We start from the raw sequence: 24,305 nt of genomic DNA, 5'->3' as shown, positions 1-24,305 counted from the left end.
CACATAAAATAACTTTTTAAGAATTGAACTATGTTTACACACACACACACACACACGCACACGCACGAAAAATCAGTGTTTCCTGACCTAACGTAACCTAAGTGTCTCTCAGTTCATTTATTTTTCAAGAAAGAAGAAGGTTGATTTTATTCCTAATGTGAAGAGACGCTTCTTATAAGCATGTTGTGTTTTATCTGTATAAATGAATGAAAGAAGAACCCGTTTGATGTTGTTGTCCTACTTTTAGGTACTAACTTCTTCATAATGTCAAATGTACATTTTCATTCTTTTTTATTTCCTTGCTTTTAAAAGTCAAAAAGTCAAAGGTCATAAAGATGCCAGACATTTTTTTTTAACTGTGTATATATTTTTCCTTCTGTCTATTTTGGTGGCCAAATTGAAACAGCGCGGAAATTAACAATATTTTGTCTGACTGATTGTACAGTAAACGATGATGGTGCTATTTAAACTTCTTTTTCTTCTTCTTCTTCTCGGATTGTGATAGACGTGACACAGACTCTTCTATAAAGGAATACAATAGAAGAAGAGGACACTTACAAATGTCTTTTAATATTGTAATCATTTTTCCCTACCTACACGAGGAAGCACTTATATAAAAATAATCTTTGAAGTCCTTTCGACCTCGGTTTTTTTTTTTTTTTTTTTAATTCTTTGAAATTATTTTCTCTTCATAATATAAAATGAGTGATGAGAATTTGTTCTTCAGTTTTGTTCTTCTCTTTCTTACGCAATACTAACCCAACTAAATAACTAACTCTATAGGTTTAAGGAAGTTAAATACTGTTGCTCATTGCTGCAGAAAAAAACATTTCATTGGATCATACCACATTGCCAAACCAATCCAATTAGGATCAGTGGCGTACGTGAAGGGTTTTCTTTAGGGTTCTAATTTCCCGCCGGACCCAGTATCGTGAGGCAAACTGGGGAGTCACGTGAATAATAAAATATGTGAGGTCAGTAAGTCTAGAAAGCTTCTGATACAGCTGTTAGAGACAGAGCAACGCTGTTTGTCGCTAAGCTGAACGTATTTCAGCCGATTGGTAACAGATGGCATTGAAACGGCTCAGGCCCACAAAGTGCTGTTATGGCAAGTGGGTTTGTTTTATTTGTTTAAGAAACTCTAACAGCATTTCAAACAAAAAGTTGAAAAGAAATAAATAGATTCATCACTGTTTGGGTTATCCATTTCGCCTACAGCTCTCCTGGTGGGTTATATCATTATTTTTATATCATCTTGGATATAGGCGAAACAGCTATTCTTGTTTGGCATATTCTTATTTCGCCTAATCTTTCAGATAAGGAATATTCAATGAAAATAGAGATTATTCTCTTAGATATTTTTTTCCATTTTCTTTCATCGAACCAATACCGTAGCTGGAGAGAAATCCAGAGGTATCTTCACGATAGTTCCCACAAATAATTGTTATTGATCTAGCTTGACTCAAAATGCTTTTTGAGTGTTGCAATAGATATGCATTTTTTTCTTTTTACTATATTGGAACTAATTGGGAATTCATCAGTCAAAGCTATGAAAGTTTAACTACTGTACATATCCTGAGGACAATAAGGAAAAATGAAAGTGTATTTAACAATAAGTGGAGAAAAGAACAAAACCATTATTTTTTTTGTGTAGAAACAATATTGTTTCTTTAATTTTCAATTAGGTGCGGAAAATTTCTTTAATTTACATCTCGTTTCCATGAAGAATCGCTAGGTAATGACATATTTCTTAACGAAAGAGAAAAGCTGGAACTAACTTTAGGATAATAATTCATTCAGTATTGCTCTCTATTAGCGCTATGTTATCATGTTTTTGTGAAATGAAGTGTAGCAATGCGTTTTTGTTTTTTTTTAATCTTTACTTTCGTTGACTGCCAATTATATCCAGAATCCTTACCATAAGAGTAATCACTGAAGCAAAATGACTAACTATTAGTCAATCGTAATTCTAATATATTACTCTCTCCTCTCGCTTATGTGATGTTTTTAATTAAGCGTGTTAATGAGTGATATAGTATTGTCAGCGTTCATTTTCTGTCTGTCCTTATAATCATGATTAACGATGTTGTCTATATTTCTATCTTTACTTTATAGTCCATTCTTTTACGAGGTGTGATCGAAAAATACAATTATTAATTTTATAAGAAACAAAGTAATAAGTTTACATGGAATTTGATTTAATGGCCTATGAGTAGAGAAACGGAAAAAATGGGAAAAAAGAGAAAAATTGTTGGAAATATATGGTTTTTGGATTTAAAATGGTGAAATTTTCTCAATCATACCATCCGTTTCCACATTGGTAATGTGTACTGTATTAAATAAATAAAAAAAAGTAACCGTTTCCAGTATAACAGGCTGTTCGAACCGAAGTACAGTAAGTTGAAATCCCCAAAAACTGGTCAAAAGTTTTTTTTTTTTTTTTTTTTTTTAAAGTTTCGATTTGCGAATTTTTGTCTCGGGCCATATAGTAGAATGTTTGAAGTATTAGATTTCGTTAAAACTTCCGTCCCTTTGTTATATATCAGTTATGCTAACCGGTGGGAAAAATAATATTTTGTGGGATTTTTTTTTCACATTAATTTGTCGAAAAGGGATAAAGAGAATATTCATCGCAATTGGCAGCAAATATGGGATTTTTCATCGAGAGTAACATAATTCTCTATGGCGGAAAGTAGACCAATAACTCCTCAATGATCTTGAAATGATTGTTGTCAAATGTTATTATCTAAAAATGTATACTAGTGTGATTCTCAGAAAACAAGTTCTAAAAGATGTAAATTGCGCTCTGGTACTTTTTAAATACAAAGTAGTAATACCAAATGAGAAACAGCTAACTTCAAAAACGTTCTACACAAAACAACAGGCGAATTGATTTCTTCTAGTATCCTTATGTTCATTACAATATGATGACAGAAAGGAATTACCTAAATACTAAACCCTGACGACAAAATATATTTGTTTCAATCAACATCTCAATTAAGAAAAAAGTTTTTTTTATCAACTATTTGGTAAATGGTAATGTAGATGATCGAAATTTATGGCTAGTTTACTCATATATTGAAGAAAATATGTGGTACCCAACAGTTTCATTATAAATAAATAAATAAACAAAATAGTTTTGTAATTAGTGAAAGATGGGAAATTCAAGAGCAAAATGGGAATTTCTGCCTCTCGAGATGGGATTTTATAATATTTCGGGTTGGCATCACTGGCTGTCAGCCATTCAAAAAGAGCCGTTTGATCGGCTCGGGTGTAGTGAACGTGAATGTGAAGAAAAACACTTTGATTTAAAGTATCATAGTGTTAATTTTCAACACTTTTTTGTTTTTATTTTGAAAAGGGATAAAATACATGAAGGTATGTAGAATTGACATTTAAATGATTTAAACTGAGAAAACAATTGAAGTTAGATCACAAATTATCATTGAAGTTAACGAAAATAAAGAAAAAGTAAAGAAAAGATATATAATAAACTGGTTCGAGCTAAGAAGGACATGTTATTCTCAATACAAAAGTCGATAGATTTGTAAATCACCAAATTGTCACTTTAAAAAATCACCAAAAACATCGCTAACCGGAAATTTTTTGTCTCTATCCTGGAAGACGAATCCCCTAGCGACTTTCCACCCCAAACTGACAACACTGCTTTTAATAGACCTACATCATTGTTTGAAGTACACACGTTCTATTTAATATGATTTTTATGACTTAATATGATTTAATAAGATTTTCTATTTAATATGAGTGTATATTTTTCCATATATAGTAGATCTATACAGGAGAGATGGAAAAGAATAACTGTGATCGTTCCAACATGTAAAAGTAAATCTTTTTATCCGCACCTTGTTCTGTTTCTCGCAAAAAAATCATATCTTTATGACTTACAATTCCCCAGATATGGCTCCTTAAATTTCCCGAAATTCGAACTTTTTTGGCCAATATCTGGGGAACAGTGGCCAGTCGATCCAGTAGCCACGGGTTACTATTTGGTACCAAAATATTTATCATCGTCTTAGGTATTGATCAACAGCAATATCATCTCTCTATGACTTACGGTTCCTGAGATATGGCTTCTTAAATCTCTGGGAATCGGCCATTTTTTGTCCAATATCTCGGGAACGGTAAGAGTGACGCGAAAAATTTAATCATTTTTTCTCAGATAGTTTTCTATGCTCTATCTAATGCAAGGTTCAAAATTGAAAAATTCGCGAATAACAGACAGACGGACAGAGAGACAGACATACACACACAGAATTCAATAATAATAAAAAAAAAACTTTTTAAGTTCGTTGAAAATGAATATAACGATGTTTGTTCGCTAAGTCCTCCCAGACCGCTTCACCGCTATTCATGATTTTTGGTACATGGCCTAACCTAAGTTTCTTGGCACATTAGTTTTCCCGAAAGGATTCCCTAGAAAGAGAAAATGCCCCTTGCAATGGCATTCTCATCTTCACTACAGCGAAATTAAACTACCGCTAATTTTAGATTTTTTCTGTAATATCTTCAAAACAAATAAAAAATATTCGAAAAGCAGAAACGGAGTGAACTAGACAATAGATTTTGAATATGATACCTTTATCACAACTCATCTATCTGCTTTTGATTTGGAACTGTAGATAGATTTAGCATTTTTTTGCGATTCTGTGAATAGCGGCATACTGAAAACAGATAGGTGAATTGTGGTAAAGGTATCACATGCAAAGTCGTATTGTCTAGTTCACTACGTTTCTGCTTTTCGAATATTTTTATATTTTGTTTTGAAGATATTACAGAAAAAACTCTTAAACTTAGCGGTAGTTTAATTTCGCTGTAGTGAAGACCCTTAACACATGGGAGTAAAATTTAACAACAATGGGTTCATTTTGTTTATTTGAATTGCATAGCAACTCTATTTCTTCTATTAGATTTCTTCGAAACTTAGATTTCTTTTCTCTTAAACACACACAAACTTTATTTTTAGGACTTTAACGCCATTGATAAATATTATAACCAACTACGATTCTTCTTTAAATACACACCTACAAGATTATTAACTAAGAGTTAATGGATAGGAATTTGTGCAGGCAAGTTCGAGAGGAAAGTGTTGTAAAAAAGAGTGTCAAATACTGTTTCGTGTTTGTCGTTATGAAGATATTCTTCTGAAAACACTTCAAAAATTTTGATTATATTTAAATATAAGATATTGTATTCGATTCGAAGATTATTGGTTCTAATATTGAGTGTTAGCAAAAGGAGGTAAGCAATAGTAAGATAATTGTGTGAAGAATCAAACTTAATGTATTGAGTTATTACATAGTTATTCTTCGTAAGAAAATATAGCGAGTGTTGTACCCTAGCCGATGGCTTACTTGTAAACCAAATTTGGTTCAGATCTCGCCAATAGTTACCAAAAAATTAGGTATCACATACAAACCAAGCCGAGCCTGTCCCTGGTCGAGCTCGCCCACCAAATATACCAAGTTTTTATTTCTTAGACGATGAGCTACTTGCTCACCAAATTTGGTTCAGATCCCACCGGTAGCTATCGAGAAATAAAATGCCACACGCATACTCGTATACCTGGAGTGAAACCATAAGCTCCTGTTTGTTTAGAAAGGGAAACAGAATATCTGAGTCGAGGAGTCAGGAACATTCGATATTCTACATGACACTTGATAGTTTCGGCAAGGTGACCAGAATTTTTACTTGCAAAAACGGGACGCATACGAATCGGCGACGGGGGTGGGGGGGTGGGGGTGGGGGTGGGGAGGTAATATCTGACTTCCAAAATATTTTTTGGGACTCAGCAATGGTTTCAATTTACGAAATACTTAAGTAAGAATGATAACACAGTGTTTCTAACTTAAGTACTACTCAACAATACTTTTAACTACTTGAACACTCAGAATTCCCACTCAATTTACATTTGAACATTCAGAAGTTTCAGACACGGCTGAACCTTCTCAATGAGTGTTGGTACGGAGGAGTGTAGAGTTTGCATTGAGCATTTATATTTTGAATAATACTTCCGGGACACCTGGGTCATTTTTGCTTAAAAAACGGGACATTTAGGTGTCCCGTTTGAGAATAAGAAAAACACGGAACAACAGTTGAAAACAAGGGACTGTCCCGGCTAAAACGGGACGTCTGGTCACCTTGAGTTTCGGTTTACTTGTTTTAACCAAACTACTTATTTGCTCCACACAAGATCTTCATATCTTAAGAGAACATGTTCTAATTAAGGAAAAAAAAAAAATAGTAAGACAGATGTATTATAAACATGAAAACTTGGCTTGGCTCTTCTATACTATAATAATCTACTAAAAACTAACCATTACCTGAAGCCTGCAGAAAATTAGTGTTTTTTAAGCGACATCTACATATTTGTCCTGATTAAATTATGGTGCAAACTTGAGTTTATAGTATACGTAAACTTGTTGAGGCTTTTTTATGTTGATCGACATCGCGTATAAGCTATCTCTGCTTAAACTTTGTATGTTAGAGTCAGCTTGTTTACATAATAGAAGATTAAGATTAGAATCTATGATCAATTCTATTTTTGCAACTTGCAGGCATTTTTATATGAGCATTAGATACGCCCTCGTAACCTTCAACCTCATCTGCTGTCGTTGGGCGTTGCAGAATTGGAACTTGTCCATACATGTTTGTTTAGATCGAAATAGTAACGCTATCGAATTTAATAATAACGTACTGTACGTTCATTCTTTACACTTTTAACCTTTCTGAATAGTTTTGATCTGTAAACTCTCTCCCTTTTTTTATGGTGAATAATCGATTGAAAGTTGTTTCCATACAAATTATATAGTTTTAATACAATGTTTTCGGTAAGGCTACCAAACGCCCGTATTTAATCGAACAATCCTATCTTTCTGGCCCTAGTCCTGACCATTTTTCAAATGAGGTCAAGACGCAAAAATCTTGCTATCATCTTTTAAATAGTCAATTATTTTATTTTACACATTATTCTTTTTTCTTACAAAACTTAGATATAACTTTCATTAGTAAATCTTCTCGGGCTATCAGCTAGGTGAAGATATTCACATTCGACATTTCGAATGCAGACATTGCATTAATCTTCAGAGATTGCGATGAAGAGACCGGAGGCATGTGGATATGTATATACAGGGCCGGATTTAGGGGGTTAACCGGAGCACGTGCACCCCCCTCCGTTCTGAATATACACTATCTAAAGTGAGAAACTGGGAGTGGAAATAGCAATACTTTCGTAAAATTTCATGTCGTTTCCGTTTCGGACTTAAAAGAAAGCGGTTTTGCTAAACACAATAGTTTGTCAGTTCCTCATACACATCACAGATGCCTAAAGGCATTTTAAAAAAATTGATTTAAATGTACTGATAGTTATTGGTGCACCCCCCTCAGAAAATCCTGTATCCGGTCCTATATATATATATATATATATATATATATATATATATATATATATATATATATATATATATATATATAATAAAATATGGTGACTTGAGTGAGAAGCCCATATAATAGGATGGCCAAAATTTTCCGGAATTGGATATTTCATTTTCCGGAATTTAGGAAATTCCGGATTTTTTAAATTCCAGATTTTTTCTCAAATTTTGGAATTTTTCCGAAATCCGAACTTTTCCGAATTCCGGAATTTTTCCGATTTTACTTTCCGGATAGCAAAAGTTCCGGAAATGGTCATCCCTACCATATACCAAAATTTTATATCTCTAACATTCAGAGATTCCGGGATTTGGGCATTTTAAGATAATAATTTTCACACCTCTTACCCTCCCTTTCCGTCTAATTACCAAGGGTCTTTACACCACAAATCCTATGCCCTGTCCAAATTTCAAGTTTCTGGCTTAAGCAACTTGGTCTGGATGTTGATCAATCATTCATTCAGGACTTCTTTTATGTAGAGAGATTGCGATTTCAATACACCTGTGAAGCTTCCAAGGGTACATCTTAGTAGCATCATTTCAGATTTTGCCGGGCAGGAGGGGGCAAGATGTTGCACCGACATAAGAATTTCACGTCTCTTTTTTTTTTTTTTTTTTGTGATCATAATATATAATCGATTCTAAAGTTCGGACCCCTCAAGTTCAAGAGGGGTAGCCAATTCCCCCTACTGTCCCCAAATGACGCCCCTGATACAACTACATTAACGTATCTGTCGTTTACATTACACTATTGTGCATTAAAAAAAACTCATAGATCCGAGATCTGTACGTAATGAAAAGTATTTATGGTCTTTGTGAAATTGAAGTTCTTCATTTGTTACAAAGAAGTTTGAAATTGCTGGTACTTCAAATTTAAGTTAACAAAGAACTTTATAAAATAGGTTCTATTAAAATCTCCACGTACTACTTCTTTCTCTTTTTAGCACACAAAAATATTCCCAGATTTTTTTTTTTAATTTCCCCGTAAACCCAGTTTAGAACATAGACAATCCAACATGTTCCATTCGTAGTAGAAAATAATTGTATCACTGACTGTTTTCACTTCCTTATTGGTTTGCGTGCCACGTCGTTATTAAAACTAACACTTTTTACAACACTTTAGGCTCTCGTAGTAATTGGATAATAATAATGTATTTAAACATGTGATACATTTAGCTCTTATTTTGGAACCTCAACTTTGGCGCTCTACAGAAATATTAAAAATGTAGGCTATCTTGCCACATAGACATGAATGCTAGTTCCGTTTCATAAAGTAAGTTGCATGTGAAGTGTGATTATAAAGAAACACTTAATTCAGTCTTTAAGATTCAGAACAAAGTGTAACTTTTCCAGTATTTTAACCTTAAGTCAATTTCAACCTTCAGTTTTAATTAACAAGAATTTTAGGAATTATCCCCTCCCCCCAAAAAAAATGGATCAGAAGATTGCGATCTTGGCCAATAGCTAGTTTTTGGATCAGAGGGCACATTTTTTTAAATGCCCTTAAATCGAGTTTTCATATTTTTTACGGAATAATCACATCATACTGAGTTAAGTGATAGTTTGGGTTTGGCTACACTATATGTAGTTCTCCACATATAAGGCGTACAAGAAAATTTTTATACACTGAGTGTTCAGTAAATTTGGACCATTTTCTTACGACTTCGTTGGTCCAACCTTGGCACAGATGATGACCCAGACACTTCATGGTACGGATTACAATTGGTGCTGATATATTAGGTGTATCTCCGATGATAGCCTCTATATAAAGAGCCGAAGAAACCAATCACGCATATTTCTCCCTCAGTAGCATCTGGAATATACTGTTCCCATGTATATAGAAGCACTGTATTATCTTAATAACTACTCGAGATTCAGTTTTACACTACTTTACACTTTCTTTCACTTAGAGGGCCCCATCACTGCGAAATTAAAATACCGCTAATTTCACAGTAATTATGTGATATCTTGAAAGAGATAAAATATAATCAAAAAGTGGAACAAGAGCTCGCTAGACAACATTATTTTACATGAGATACCGTTATCACAACTCACTTATCTGCTTTCGATTTCCAGCCATTTAGAAAATCGGCATTTATTTTCGCGTTTGCAAATGGCAGCAAACGGAAAGCTACTAGGTGACTCGTGATAACGGTGTCTCATACAAAATAATATTGTCTAGCGCGTTCTTGTTCCACATGCCGATTATCTTGTATCTATTTCAAGATATCACATAATTACTGTGAAATTAGCAGCATTTTAATTTCGCAGTGATTAGGCACCTTAAGCGCCTGTAACACAGAAAATGTTAAAAGATGAAATTTTTCTTATAGAGATATATATAAATATATATTTAAGTAAAATTTCAATGTCCTACGTACATTAATTACAACTTGATCACTTTCATCTTTAATGTGAGGGGAAATCTTATTTGAACATTCCACATATTTTTAACGACACACATCTGTAACAGTACGATACTCCTGAAATGACACACACTACTTGTAATATAACAGTAAACAGCATAATAATTTAAATATTTTCTTGTCATTAACATAGAACTAATAAACTCAAAATTCATCTTTGGCTTACCAATCTAAAGAAACGAACTATATCGTCTTTCTGGAATATATGATTAAAATTGTTGATATTTTAAAGATGACATTTAAGTTTTATTATATTGATTGTTTTCTCTCTTTCTTTGCAGACCTTCTCCTTCTCCTGTTGCGGTCACCATTCAGACTCGAACTCAAGACCAAGATGAGCTCTCTAAAGCACAACAAGTAAGTTTTTTTTAATACAATATCTACCAAAAAAAGTTACCGGTCACCCCACAATTTTCGTAATGAAAGAAATCATGACGTACCTAATATCGGATCGGGCCTCCTTTGGTCTGGATCACACCATGTATCCTCTGAGGAAGGCTTTCCACCAGATGCTGATAGGTATCAGGTGGGATGACAGCCCACTCCTCCTGCAAGGCGGTTCAAAGTGCGGCAGGTGACTTTGGACAAGTCGGTATGGACCTTAAACGCCGCTTCAATTCATTCGACAGATATTCAAATCAGGTGATTGAGCAGGCCACTGGAGTCGTTGCAAATTGTTCTCGTCATACCACGACATAAAATTGGCAGCTTTACGGCAAGGTGCATTATCATCCTGTTAGTAACATGGGTCCATTCCAAAGAATGTCCACAATGTGGGAAGCGCTGAAATGTTTAAAATATCCAGATCATTTGCACTCGTCATGTTACCAGGCACAACAACAAGCTGACCTAGGCCGGACCAACAAAATTCACCCCACACCATTACACCACCACCACCAAAGTACACTGTTGGCACAATGCAGTCTGGTAAGAAGCGTTCCGCGTGTTGTCTCCACACCTACACCCGACCATCTGACATGAAACACGTGTAGCGTGATTTATCACTCCATAACACATGTTTCCATTGGTCTAGGGTGATGAGCCTTATACCATGCCAACTTCCTGGCTTTGTTCGTTAGAGTGATGTGTGGCTTCTGAGCAGCTGCTCTACGATGGAAACCAAATGCATGCAGTTCTGTCCTGACAGTGTTCAGTGAAACTGATGTGCCCGATTCAGTGTGAACTCATGGTGGATTGCAGATATAGCTTGATGGCGATTGCTAGATACCGCTCGTTTTAGCACTCTCCGGTCCTTGTCCGTCAATCTCTTGGGTCGTCCGGGCCGTTTAGGGACACTGGTGACACCGTGACGTTTGCGTTTCAGGATTACATCACCCACCATTGATTTTGAGTGGCGTAATTGGGCACTAATGGCACAATTCGACAAACCCGCAATATGACGGGCGATGATGACTCCCCTATCGAACTCACTAAGTTCTTGTCTGTGCGTCATTCTCAATCAAACTGACTCCTCGCATGACGCACAATCACTGATAATGCCTTCTGCACCGAAACAAAATGACTGGCGTCGTGCAGGTTGCTCTGGATTCCTTACGGGGATGTCCTAGCAGACTGACCGGTGACTTTTTGGTAGATAGTCAAGTATACGTAAACGCATGTAAAATATGTAAAAGTAAATTAGTCCGGGTTAAATTTTAAAAATAAATTAAATTAAAAAGTATATATCAGGATGGCCAAGCCCCATCAGGATCCTGCCGCCTATAGTCGAACAATTTGTTCATGCCGACCAGATGCCGCGGTCGGATTGCCGGCGCCGGACACCGGCGCCTTTCCGCGAGGTTTTCGACCGCGACGAATAGTTGCCTTGCCAAGCAGTCGGCAAACAGCCGGAAATGAGCATTACCTACGCCGGCGCCGCCGTCGGAAAGTTGCCTTGCCGAGCAGTCGGCTAACAGCAGTAAAGGCACAGTGAATGCACCGGCACCGCCGTCGAATAAAGGCCGGCATAAGGAGTCGGCAGAGGGTCGGAAAGAGGCCTTACCGATTGTTTTGCTGACTCTGACGGTCGGCAACAGTCGGTAAAGGGCATTTTATTTTACGATATTTGACCGCTTGCAGCCTCGGCAAAAGGTCGGCAACTTTGAACAAGTGGATCATCGTGCCGCCGCGTACGGGTGCCTCCGGCGACCCGCCACCGTCAACGACGGCAATCCCTCTTTCCGACCGCGACTTCCTGATGGGGATACTTATGTACAGGATATTTGACTGACTGTAGTATTTGTAATTCTGGACAAAAAAGTTTAGATATGTCAACACTGTGTAGCCTCAGAGTGGAGATAACGGTCACTGGACTTAGAACCGTTAGTGCATGTTAGACAAGATGGCGGAACGGCTATCTCTAGAGCAGCGTATGCGTTTGTATTCTGCAACAAACAATTACGCAGAGGCTCAATCTTCCGATTTGCCACCACCTGACTTTCTTATGGGGTGTTTTAAAAGACAAAGTGTATCAACATCACATACGTAATTTGGCCGAACTACGGGAAGCTATCGGAGAAGAGTTCCACAGAATACCAGTACGGGTCTATCAAGCTGCTTGTTATAACGCTGCTCTTCGTCTCCAGGCATGTATCGACTTGAATACTGTAATGCATTGGAGGACCATGCCATGGAGAACAGATTAAAATTCTTGTAATGAAAGGTATGACAATAACGTGTTTTTGTTCAATTCTATGTTCAATTTATGTTGCTAGTTTATTTACCGCAGCCTTTGTAACATCATATGCATAATTATGGCATCATACGATATATATATATATATATATATATATATATATATATATATATATATATATATATATATATATATATATATATATATATATATATATATATATATATATAAGCGTTTTTAAATCGATATCGCATCGCAGTTTTCGATACAAAATCACAATAATGCGATGCAAACGAAATATTGCATCGTAAAATGCGATACACCTCTAACTATTATTTATTACTGCAACATCATTGTCTTTACTTCACGACGAATGGTTTTCTTTCTACGTCGTATATACTCTGTAGTAAACGCCCAGTAATAAATATCCCCTCGGACGAAAACTTAACCTTTCTCTTTTAGGTGCATTTTAAGTTCTCAATAATCAAATCAATCCACTACGTACTACTCATATTACTGGAGACTGGAAACAGAATTGACGATCGAAAATATCTTGTGTACATTGACATTATATTGCATCTGGAAATAAGGCGCCTTAATGAAATTTCAAAGTGCAGGACTCCGTCTTACGTTTGGGGAACAAAATCAATAGCTAAAACACGGGACTTTTTAGTAGTGTCCTCTTTTCAGCCCTTCTGTTTTTTCATAGTTGTTTCTAGGGTATGGAATTCATAAATGGCAAATCTTGTTACATAGCATTGGTCAAATATATATATATATATATATATATATATATATATATATATATATAATATTTGCTAAGCCCTCTTGATTTCATTGAAAGTGAGGAGAAATAGTGTTTGGTTTAGAACTGTTGGAAACGTGCATATACTGAATCCGAGTAGCATTTGGCTACGATTACAGTTAGAAAATGAACTAACTAACTAACTCTATGGCCTATGGAACCCGGAAGCTCAATGTAGCATTCACAAAAGCTCTCCATTGATTTCTATCCTTAGCCAACTGGATCAGATTTCTACTTTGTACTCCTATTGCTGCGAGATCCATCTTAATATTGTCCTCCCTTCTGTGAAGATGTTTTCCCAATGGACTTTTCTTATTTGGATTTCCAGTTAAAATATTGAAAGCATATCTACTTTCTTACATTCTGGCTACATGACCTGCTCAGCTGACCCTTCTAGACTTAATGACCCTAACAATGTTAGGTAAATCATATAAAATAGCAGTTCCTCGTTATGAAGTTTCCGCCATTCCCCATTCCCGTTCCTCTTGGGTCAGAATATTCACCTTACGATTTTATTTTCGAATACTTCCAGTTTGCTTTTTTTCTTCAAAGTAAGCGACCATGTTTCGCGACCGTACAGTACAACAGGCATAATTATCGTTTTAGTATATATTTTAAGCTTAAAATTCTTCGGCATGATTCGCGAAGACAAAATATTTTGAACTGAATAATCATACGAATTTCCTGCTTTCAGTCGACATTTAATGTCTTGTCTTAATGGATTTGACTTTAGTCTATTTGTGTTGATCCTAGGTATTTGAAAGTATCCACTTTGTCGAAAGTGTTATTTGATGATTTAACGTATCCATAATTTGCAGCATTACGATCACGGCGAAAGTCCATGTATTTAGTTTTCTCTGCATTTCTTCTAAACCCATGGCCCTACAGGCGTTTAAGAAAACCTCTGCATTTTCTTCGATTTTTTTCATATCATTCTTTATCAGATTTACATCATCAGTATAAGCTATAATCTGGTGAGTACAATTCAGTTCTAAGCTCTGGTTGCTATCTTTGATTTTCCTTAAAGCATATTCTAGAAGAAAATTAAGTAATAATGGTAGCGTCACATTGCTTCAGGCCCTTCTCGATGTGAATACTCGTGGACAAGTATTTTCCCACTTCGAGTTTATTTTGAGAATTATTTAAACACACCTTAGCCAATCTAACTAGCTTTTCTTGTATTCCATGTTGGTAAGCATTTTGTACAATGTTTTCCTCCTAACAGTCGTAGACTTTTCTGAATTCAATAAATAATTGATGTACTGAAGTATTGTATTCCCATTTCTTTTCGAGTGTTTGAGGAATGGTAAATATCTAGTCGATATTTGATCGATTTCGCCTAAATCTGCCCTAATAATTTCAATTAATTTCATCTGCGTTTGGGGTCAATCTTGCTAACAGTATGTTTGATAGAATTTTACAGGATATTGACCAAAAAGAGAGATGCCTCAACAATTATTACAATCAGTTTTGTCATCTTTCTTGGGAATTGAAACAGTGATTGATTCTGTCCATTCTTGTGGTAATTCCTCCTTGTTCCAGATGAAGAGAATGAGTTTGTGTATTTCGTTCCACATCTTTTCCCCTAACCCAGCCGGAATTTTGTCTACACCCGGGGATTTGTGTTTCTTTAACTTCTTTACAGTAATTTCTGTTTCTGGTAGTTTAGGCTCTGGAATATACGACTCTGCTCTATGCATTTCTCTTTTTCTACGTACATTATTTTTGGGCAAAAAAAAAAAACTCTTTCCATCTGTTCAAAATATTATCCATAACCGTAAAGATAATAACCGCGTGTCGTTCACTTTCTTTAATATATACGCACGAGGTTGATAAACTTTCTTAAATTCGTTGATGTCCTTATATACATGTTCTGAATATTTTTGTTTTTACTATTATCTTCAACAATTAATGCTTTTCTGACCAGAGTATATACTTATTTATTAAATGAAGTCGTTATAGTTCAAAAACTTAACGTTATCTTCATCAGACGTTAACTGACAGAAATATCTTCATAACATTAAATTAATATTGTTGTATAATTTCAATTGTTTCATTTTATAAATTTTAAACTTTTAGTATAACTGCTTTATATAATCACTAGCAGCGTTCACCCCGCTTCGCTGCGGTCACCCCGGAACGCAATAAACTTTGTTACTTAGATAATTTTTACTTTTTCGCTTTCAAATTGCAGTAAATGTTAACATTATAGCGCCTGTCATTTATGTTAACCCGCCGAGTGACACGGTCATGCGGGTTGCATATAAATACGTTTATTTTTATACCTATGATGAACTAACAAAGGATTTGTACGTTATGGACACTTGAATGGTCAATTATCTCAAGACACTGGTAATTAAAAATTAAAGTGATATGATAAAAACCATCTAGGGTCCAAATCCTAATAACCCCCCAAAAATGAAAGAAATTGGTTCAGCCGTATTAGCGTGATGAGCTAACAAAGGATTTGTGCGTTCTCTTTTATATAATAGATTATTATTTTCACTTTTCTATTATTATTATTTTAACAAATTATTCCAAATATCAGTTAATTTTGGAGTTTACTCCCAATTCAATGTTCTATCATATAATTTTATTGCTTCTCTTAATAATTTTTCATATCCTTGATTATTATTATTCCATTCTTTCTAACAATCTATCCCATAATTCATGTATTTGAAGTCCATTATCCAGTTCATTTATCTTTCACTTCTATTTCTCTTGATCCTTCTCGCTTCTTTCCATTTTCTTATTATTGTTCTATCCTCTTTCTCTAGACCTTAAAACCCTTTGCAATTTCTATCATGTCCTGTTTCTTTTAACATGTTTGTATATATCGTTATTCTCTCTTTTAGGTCTCACATCGTCCCTATGTAGTTTTACTCTTTAAGCTTTTTCCATGTTTTTCTTTTACACTTGATTTCGTACACTACCCCTTCATCATCTTCATTTATGTCTTTCTATTTCTGAAGACATAAGTAAGACATCAGACCTTGACATAAGATTTTGATGTTGAGGTTTAATAGATTTTTTTTATCTTTTTTTAGTAAGTAATATTTCAGATATTGTGTTGCAGTAATCGGGGATCTGTATTTCGTTTGGTTACTGTTTATTCCGCATCAAACACTGACGCTTTAGTCAATCGCCTACGACAGTTTGCTCGCGCTCCAGTTCCCCTGGACTTGTGTCTCTAGGCGTAACCAGATGGTATGTAGTTATAAATGTCCGTTCCCTTGGTTCTGGAATTCCATTTTCGCCCCTGATTGACATGTCCTATACCGCTGGTGAGGTTAAATTTACATTGAAGGTGCACCACCCGATCGTGACGTAATGTCAGTAGATATCCCCTCCTTCATAAGCGTGGGAAAATTTTGGCCGTGGGAACGTGGGAGGCAAGTTTCGACAAGCCTTTGGTTGCTATGTTCATAGCCTTTTATGGGTAGTACAGAAGCGCGTGGGAAAATTTTGGTTTATCTGAACCCCCATGAGAACAGTTTGTTGTTATGGTGATAGTCTTGGACGGATCATAGTCCTATCAGTTATCATGATCGAAGCTTCCCAATTGATTGATTGATTTTTGCTTTTCGTTAGCTAGATGCTCTTGGCCTTCATAGTCTTGGATGCTCATACTGTTGGACGGATCAGAGTCCTATCAGTAATCATGATCGAAGCTTCCCAATGGATTGATGGATTGATTTTTGTCTTTTCGTTATGAATTTGAACCCCCAAACCCCCTCCACGTCCTCCTACGAAGAACGTAAGGGAACGTTGTTACTATGCTCATACTCTTGGACGACGAAGCTTCCCAATTGATTGATTGATTGATTTTTGCTTTTCGCTATGTATTGAATAGCTAAATGCTCTTGGACGGATGAGAGTTCTATTAGTTATCATGGTCGAAGCTTTCCAATTGATTGATTGATTGATTTTTGTCTTTTCGTTATGGATTTGAACCCCCCAAACCCTTCCACTTCACTCCCTCCTGCGAAGAACGCAAGCGAACGTTGTTACTATGCTCATACTCTTGGATGGCTATCACGTTCGAAGCTTCCATTTGATTGAATATCAAGTTTGAAGCTTCCCAATTGATTGATTGATTTTCGTCTTTTCATTATGTATTGAATAGCGAAGAGCATACTTAATGTCTTAAAATATTCAATGCTTTCTCATCGAGAATCGAACCTGTACACTAAACGCAAGACCAGTGCTTCACGATTTAGAGTTGAATTAATTCTTGCATGAAAAAAAAAAAAGAATTTCATGTATTGGTTTTAGCGTAGCATATGATATGTACATTGTTCGAAGCTCTTCATTTCGAAGCACTATAATGCTTTCAAGTGTTCAATGCTCCCTTTCTCTCTCTTTTTATCATCGAGAATCGAACCCGGACCAAAGTGGTATTAAAACATAAATATCAACCATAAAAATAAATTTAAAAAATACAGCATCATATTATTATTATTATTATTTTGGGAGTGAAAGTGAAGCAGACAACTAACCTTGATTGTAGCTTCGCTAACTTATGAAATAAAGACTTTACACAAAATTCTACTTTGGTAGGGAGCTGGGATCGAATTTGGTACTTCATGATTTTAAAGTTGAACTAGTCCTTGCATGAAAAAAAAAAGAATTTCACTTCGTTTCACGACAGAAAGGAACGAAATAGAAATATTTAATGCTCTTTCACTAAGAATCGAACCAGAACCCTAATATATGCTTTTATTTTGAAAGTTCTCTCATCGGAATCGAACGCGAGACCAGTACTTCACGGAAAGGAACGAAATAGAAATATTTAATGCTCTTTCACTAAGAATCAAATCAGAACCCTAAATATGATTTTATTTTGAAAGTTCTCTCATCGGAATCGAACGCGAGACTTCACGATTTAGAGATGAATTAATCCTCGCACGGAATAATCCACCGTGAGGTGATCACTCTATCACTGAATGTCAGTGCCTCGCATATAGATTAGATTTTATTTTTTAAAAAACTTTTCGTCTTATTTTTTTTCTAGTCATCTTGTACTGGGTAGCTAGATTCCCCCCTCAGCCCCCCAGACCCATCTTGTAATGCTAAGAATAGAAGTTCCCAGATTTTCTGCGAAGAAAAAAAAGATTGCTTTCTCATCGAGAATCGAACCCGGATCCCAAACGATCGTGGTCTTTCGTAAGTGTATGGTACATGAATAAACAAGATAAAACATGATTTCCTCTTCGTCACCCTTCCTCCATCATGCATGTGTGCACAGATATTTGTATGCATAGTGTCATTAGTCTCTGTTGATCATCTGCTGAAATAACATGGCTGTGTAAATCATAAGTTACTTTATAATATTGACTTCCATAGATTTCGAACATAATTGAATATAGAAACGTAAGCAAGATTTCATTGAAGTAGACGATTAGAAAAATACGAATAGTGGAAGATTAAGAATGGAACTGCGACCAAATTCTGTATCTGAAAGGATACCATTCCAACAAATGCCAGAACTACCATATAGTGTTGCATATAAATGTTTTGCCCCTCAATATAATCAGTATTGTACAAAGGAATTACGTTTAAGAACATTCGAACACTGGCCTATTTCATCAAAACAATGCCCGGATCAATTAAGTGATGCTGGATTTTTTTACACGAAGACAAGAGACCAAACTATATGCTTTTATTGTGCTGGTGGATTAAAAGATTGGACTGATAACGATGTTCCATGGATAGAACATGCGAAATGGTTTCCTAATTGTCCATTTCTTTACTTTAAGAAGGGATATGCTTTTATTAAACAAATACAGGAAAAGTGCCCTGATATACAAGTATTTCGTAGTGCTCCGAATGATGATATACATAAAAATGCCAGTAAAAGTTGCAATAAGGAACATAATTTTCAATATGGTACAATTTGAAGTGAAACTTGAATAAAGTTCCATTACATACTTTTTCTTTGTATATAACTGTAAAAAGTACATGTACATATTCTAAAGTTATCAAATCAATATGTATTTATACAAATAATTTACGTATGTGCTATTATGTATAACTTCCATATGCATTAGCATCGTATTTGGAAAAATGGAAATATATGTTTAATATATAAAGGAATGAAGATTAATTTATTTGGACGTAACATGCACGATCTTGAATTTACTGAACTGATATCATAATCGTAAGTGTATAGGACATATATAAACAAGACGAAACATGGTTGTTTCTCCTCCTTGTCATATTAAATGGTGCATAAGGTCTTAATTTAATGAAAGCCAAATTATTGTGTATTGTACTAAAAAGTGGAACATTTGAATAAGTGAATCGTGTTGCTAAAGACCTTGTATTTGGATTTAAGTGAAATTTTAATGGAATGGAAAAGAAAACTTGTACATTTGATTCCGCTTGTTTTCAGACTATAAACAAAAAACTCATAGATTCAATTATGACTGATTTATTGGATAGTGTACAAACACAGTCAAGTTTGATGGAAAAACGAACTTTAAAGTTGATGGATGTCAATGAAGTGGACTTCTGTTCAAAAAGAAGCAGAAAATACTTTTCATTTATACTGGCCAATGTAGTAGTAGTAATTCTAGTGCATTTAATAATAATAATAATAATATAGTGAAATTGAAATCTTTTATTATTTTCACATAAAATTTGTATTTTGTGATCGACCAATATGGTAGGATTTTTAAATTAGTATACTAATGTTGTTGTTATTCCGATACTTCTCTTTTAGGAGTTAAGAAACTTCATTTAGAATGGTTGATCTGAAAAGAAACCGTACGGACGTCTTTTTTTTTCGATCACAGTACAACGTTCGTTTACGATGAAGAAAGTTGTGTTTGTAGATTTTTGAATTTATCAGAAAGTCCATACGGTGTGAACCGCGATCGAATCAGGGACCCCCAAAATACTGGATGTAAATCCTCTATCACTGAGCCATCATACTCGTCAAACCATAAAAAAAAACACAGATACATATGTGAATGTGTGTTTTGCTAGTCTCTTTCTTTCTCTGTTTGCTAGTACATTGAACTCATCTTAAAATGGTTTAGTTTCAAGAGCAGCAGATAAGATAACATTGTCAAATGTTTTGATGATTCGTAACAGACTGACCTTCAGCCCTACCAAATGAATGATAAAAGGTACAACACATTTAATTGTATGTTAAAAAGTTTTAGCCCTATAGTTGACTACTAGACTATTGGAGAGGGAAAGTGATGATGAGAAATGATGAAGTGAAGAAAGTGGGAGGAAACGGGAGAACTCCCAAGGAAACCCGATCATACGGTGTTTGGACACTACAAAGTTCACTTGTCTGAAGTAGAATTTGAACACGGTGCTTCATGCATTACAGGTGAACGCTCCGGGAGAGCCCAGAGGAAATCCACGTACACGGTGTTTGTTCATTATAAAGTTCATCTGTCGGGAACAGAATATTGAACCTGGGACCCCTCCTCATCATGTACCAGAAGTGAACGCTTTATCAGTGAGCCACTGATGTCCCTGATGAAAAAAAAAGTATAAAATATGTTAAGAAACACGTCCGCCGAGCTAAGATGCCCTCCAAACAATGTATTTGCTTTGTGTTTTCCGTGTTCCATAGAGATGAAATTCTAACGTTAAAAACACATACATATAAACGAATTTGTACGTCTCATAATAAAGCCAACAAGGTCTGTCTGTCTTTCTGTCTGTAAATGAAATCTTTGAACATTGAAATGAAATCTTTGAGTTTTACGTCCCACAATAAAGTCAACAAGGTTAATGGGAAATCTTTGAGTTTTACCCACTGGAATGAAAGATTAAACTATATTACTCATGCAATGATTGTTTGACACCCCTAAACATTTGTCCCTATACTTGTGAAATATAAATGTAAATATATCTAAGTGTATATCTTTCTGTCTGTCTATCTGTATGATGAGCATAATCATGGTACGTTAAACTGAAATATTTTCTTACGTTTCGAACGTAAGAAATATGTGAAAGTTTGTGTGTGTGTGTGTGTGTGTGTGTGTGTGTGTGTGTGGCTCAGTGATAAAGCAATGACTTATTCTTTCATATGATTACTTAGTATAGTAGAGCATTGTTCCACAACCCAGTGCATGCGGTCCCTAGTTCGATCACCGATCAAATAAGCTTATAATTTCTTATTACTAATTGTCGTGCACTGTGACAAAGTGCATGCAACCCCTAGTTTCATCTCCGAACATCGTGTCCATGAGTTTTCATGATCTACTCATACATTCTCATTCTACTAAGTATTCATTCATTCATTTGTCTTAATCATCCAACTCCCTCATTATAATGGACATAGTCGTGGTACGTTAAACTGATTTGAACGTACCTCTAAATTGAGTTTTCCTATTTGCTACGGAATAAGAACATCATATTGTGTTAAGTAATAGTTTTCGCAAACATTGAGACATTATGCCCTTCATAAGAGAGAGAGAGAAAGAGAGAGAGAGAGAGATGAAATATTTTTAGTTTAACGTTCCACCTAACAGAATTTCTTCGTATTTCCATTCTTCAGTGAAAATCAACGTTGTCATGCCATTTTCTTTTAACATAACATGTTTTTTTTAAGGTACATTAGTGACAATACTACACGTCTGTTTCTGTTTCATTTCGAATTTGAAAAATGTACTTGTCGATTTACGACTTTTGTCTTTTCGTACCGAAAAGTTTCTCCATTCGATGGCAATAAATCTAAAAGTAATATTTTTTTCTTCACGAACTATGAGAATTGTCTGAAACAAAAAGAGATGTGTTTATGCCCTTATTATAATTATACTGAACACCTATACAGTTTTCTGTGTTCAGGCAAATGTCCAAATAATACATAATATGAAAGTCCCTTCCATTTCCCCGAACTCATCAAAACGTTATCCCTCAAACGTAACAGGCTAAATAGACATAATCTAAATCCTAACTAGTACTCATCTCATACAAACTGTTTATCTGTAATATACATTTGCGTAACCTGTGAAAGCTTCTCAAGCTATTGTTGAGATTTTAAAAATTTTAAAATTTTATCAATAAAAGATTCTAGTTTGTTTCAGAATTCCTCATTCTTCTTTACAGCAAAATTTATTCAAATGAATAGATTCAGCCATTCTTTTATAAAGAACAAAATAATTTAAAGTAATTTACTCACAAGTAACAAAGTTTCACTGATTCTTCAATCACATGATCATCATTCATTTGCTTTGAATTATTCTTTATCATTCATTTTCATGAATCTTTAAAATTATAGTGAAACCCTGTTAAAAATTACTGATTAGATTCAGCCATTCTTTTATAAAGAACAAAATAATTTAAAGTAATTTACTCACAAGTAACAAAGTTTCACTGATTCTTTAATCACATGATCATCATTCATTTGCTTTGAATTATTCTTTATCATTCATTTTCATGTATCTTTAAAATTATAGTGAAACCCTGTTAAAATTACATTGAAGTCCTGTTAAAATTACAGTGAAAGTATGTTAGAAATTTTGCTAAGATATTATTTTAGTAAAAATAATATATTGGAAAAACCTAACAACACAATTCTTATAAGTTATATTTAAAAGTAATAATAAGAATAGAATACCTTTAATGTAAAACCAATGTCAAATTTGTTTCAAACCCACAACTCTTGGAGAAAATCAAGTAAATGTCCTTTATTTTAAAAGTATGCAGTCGCCTAAAAGAAATATTCAAGTTAAACCAGATGTTTCCTAGAACGCCCAAATTTAGTTAATTATTTTACTTTTCATTTTCCTAAAACAGTTCAATACAATACCTTAAGCGCTGCAAAATCCATTGCCACAGCCTTATAGTTGTCTTTTTAAAAAAACAACGAGCAAACAGTCACAAAGAGGGAAAAATTATCGCTATGGGTTACCCTTCAAATTTGTTTTGAAAAACACAAACACCTTTAAAGTTAAAAATTAGAAACCATTGTTAAACACAAGAAAAAATCTTTACGGTCAGCAACAAATATCCAATACTAATCGATATGTCAAGGAATAATTATAAACTAAAACACTAAATTATAACCAAAGCCATTTTCTCTTTTCTTTCTTTTTTCTTTTTTTTATAATTATTATTTGTCTATATACATCTTTTTACAAGTTTTTTCTTTTTTTTATGGGAGGCCAAAAATTACCTCTCCCTCAACCATTTCTTTTTCTTCTGTTTTTCTTCTTTTGTTGCTTTCTTCCTCTTCTTTTTCTTCTCTTACTTCATTTATGCACTTCCCCTCTAAGTCCCATTTTAACCCACAAATTAGTTTTTCAGTACTTTCTCTCTTTTTTTCTTCTTGATATAGTTTTATTAATATGTAATTAACACATATAGTACATGTGTGCCACTTTTGCTTCCTTTCATTATTTGGGCACGCGTATGAAAGAAAATAAGCCGTTTTTTGTCCCCTTTTTCTTATTTTTTCTTCACAATAGTCTTCAACGGTAAATGCACTAGTGCATGGGCTTGCCATCATCTTTTTCCTGAAATAAAAAGATACCAATTTTATTATCACAATATAAATTAAACTTTAAAAGTACGCCTATCTTATACTGGTAATATATATATATATATATATATATATATATATGTTTTCTCTTTAAATACTACAGTAATTTTCACTCGTATAGCTTTGCTGTTGAACAAAATGCTACAACTATATTTACTTAGCATGAAAAATCAAAGTTAACTTCTCCTTTATTGTACACAATTGTTTTCCCGATCAACATGTGTAACATTCTACATTTAGTCGTTTTTCTGTTCTTATGGTTAGGTTTGGAAATTTACATTTTAATAAAAAAACAAAAGAAAGAGCTGAATTACTAGTACATAGAATGAAACATGATGATAATATCACGTGGGATAATAAAGGAACTGTTTATGATTTCTTTCCGTAATGTTAAAGAGCAACAAATAAAGCCCTACATTTCCTAGCAGTAATAGTAACTAAAATAACTAGCTATCGAATATATAATACAATGCTAATCACT

The 24,305-nt window shown here is 34.5% G+C and overlaps 1 protein-coding gene across 7 annotated transcripts in view; it reads left to right on the top strand.

Moving 5' to 3' along the window:
• Positions 1–24,305, top strand: part of Cda5 (Chitin deacetylase-like 5) — a 454,673-nt gene that overhangs the window by 323,533 nt on the left and 106,835 nt on the right. For all 7 annotated transcript variants that reach the window (XM_081756025.1, XM_081756024.1, XM_081756027.1 and 4 more), the window contains exon 4: positions 10,156–10,231. In XM_081756025.1, the coding sequence (XP_081612151.1) occupies positions 10,156–10,231 (76 nt within the window). The remainder of the gene's footprint in view (positions 1–10,155; positions 10,232–24,305) is intronic.

Source organism: Thermobia domestica, chromosome 4 (assembly GCF_964235325.1).
Source record: "Thermobia domestica chromosome 4, izTheDome1.hap1.1, whole genome shotgun sequence".
In the NCBI taxonomy this organism is placed as follows: Eukaryota; Metazoa; Arthropoda; class Insecta; order Zygentoma; family Lepismatidae; genus Thermobia; species Thermobia domestica.
This window is presented reverse-complemented; position numbering and strand designations above follow the sequence as displayed.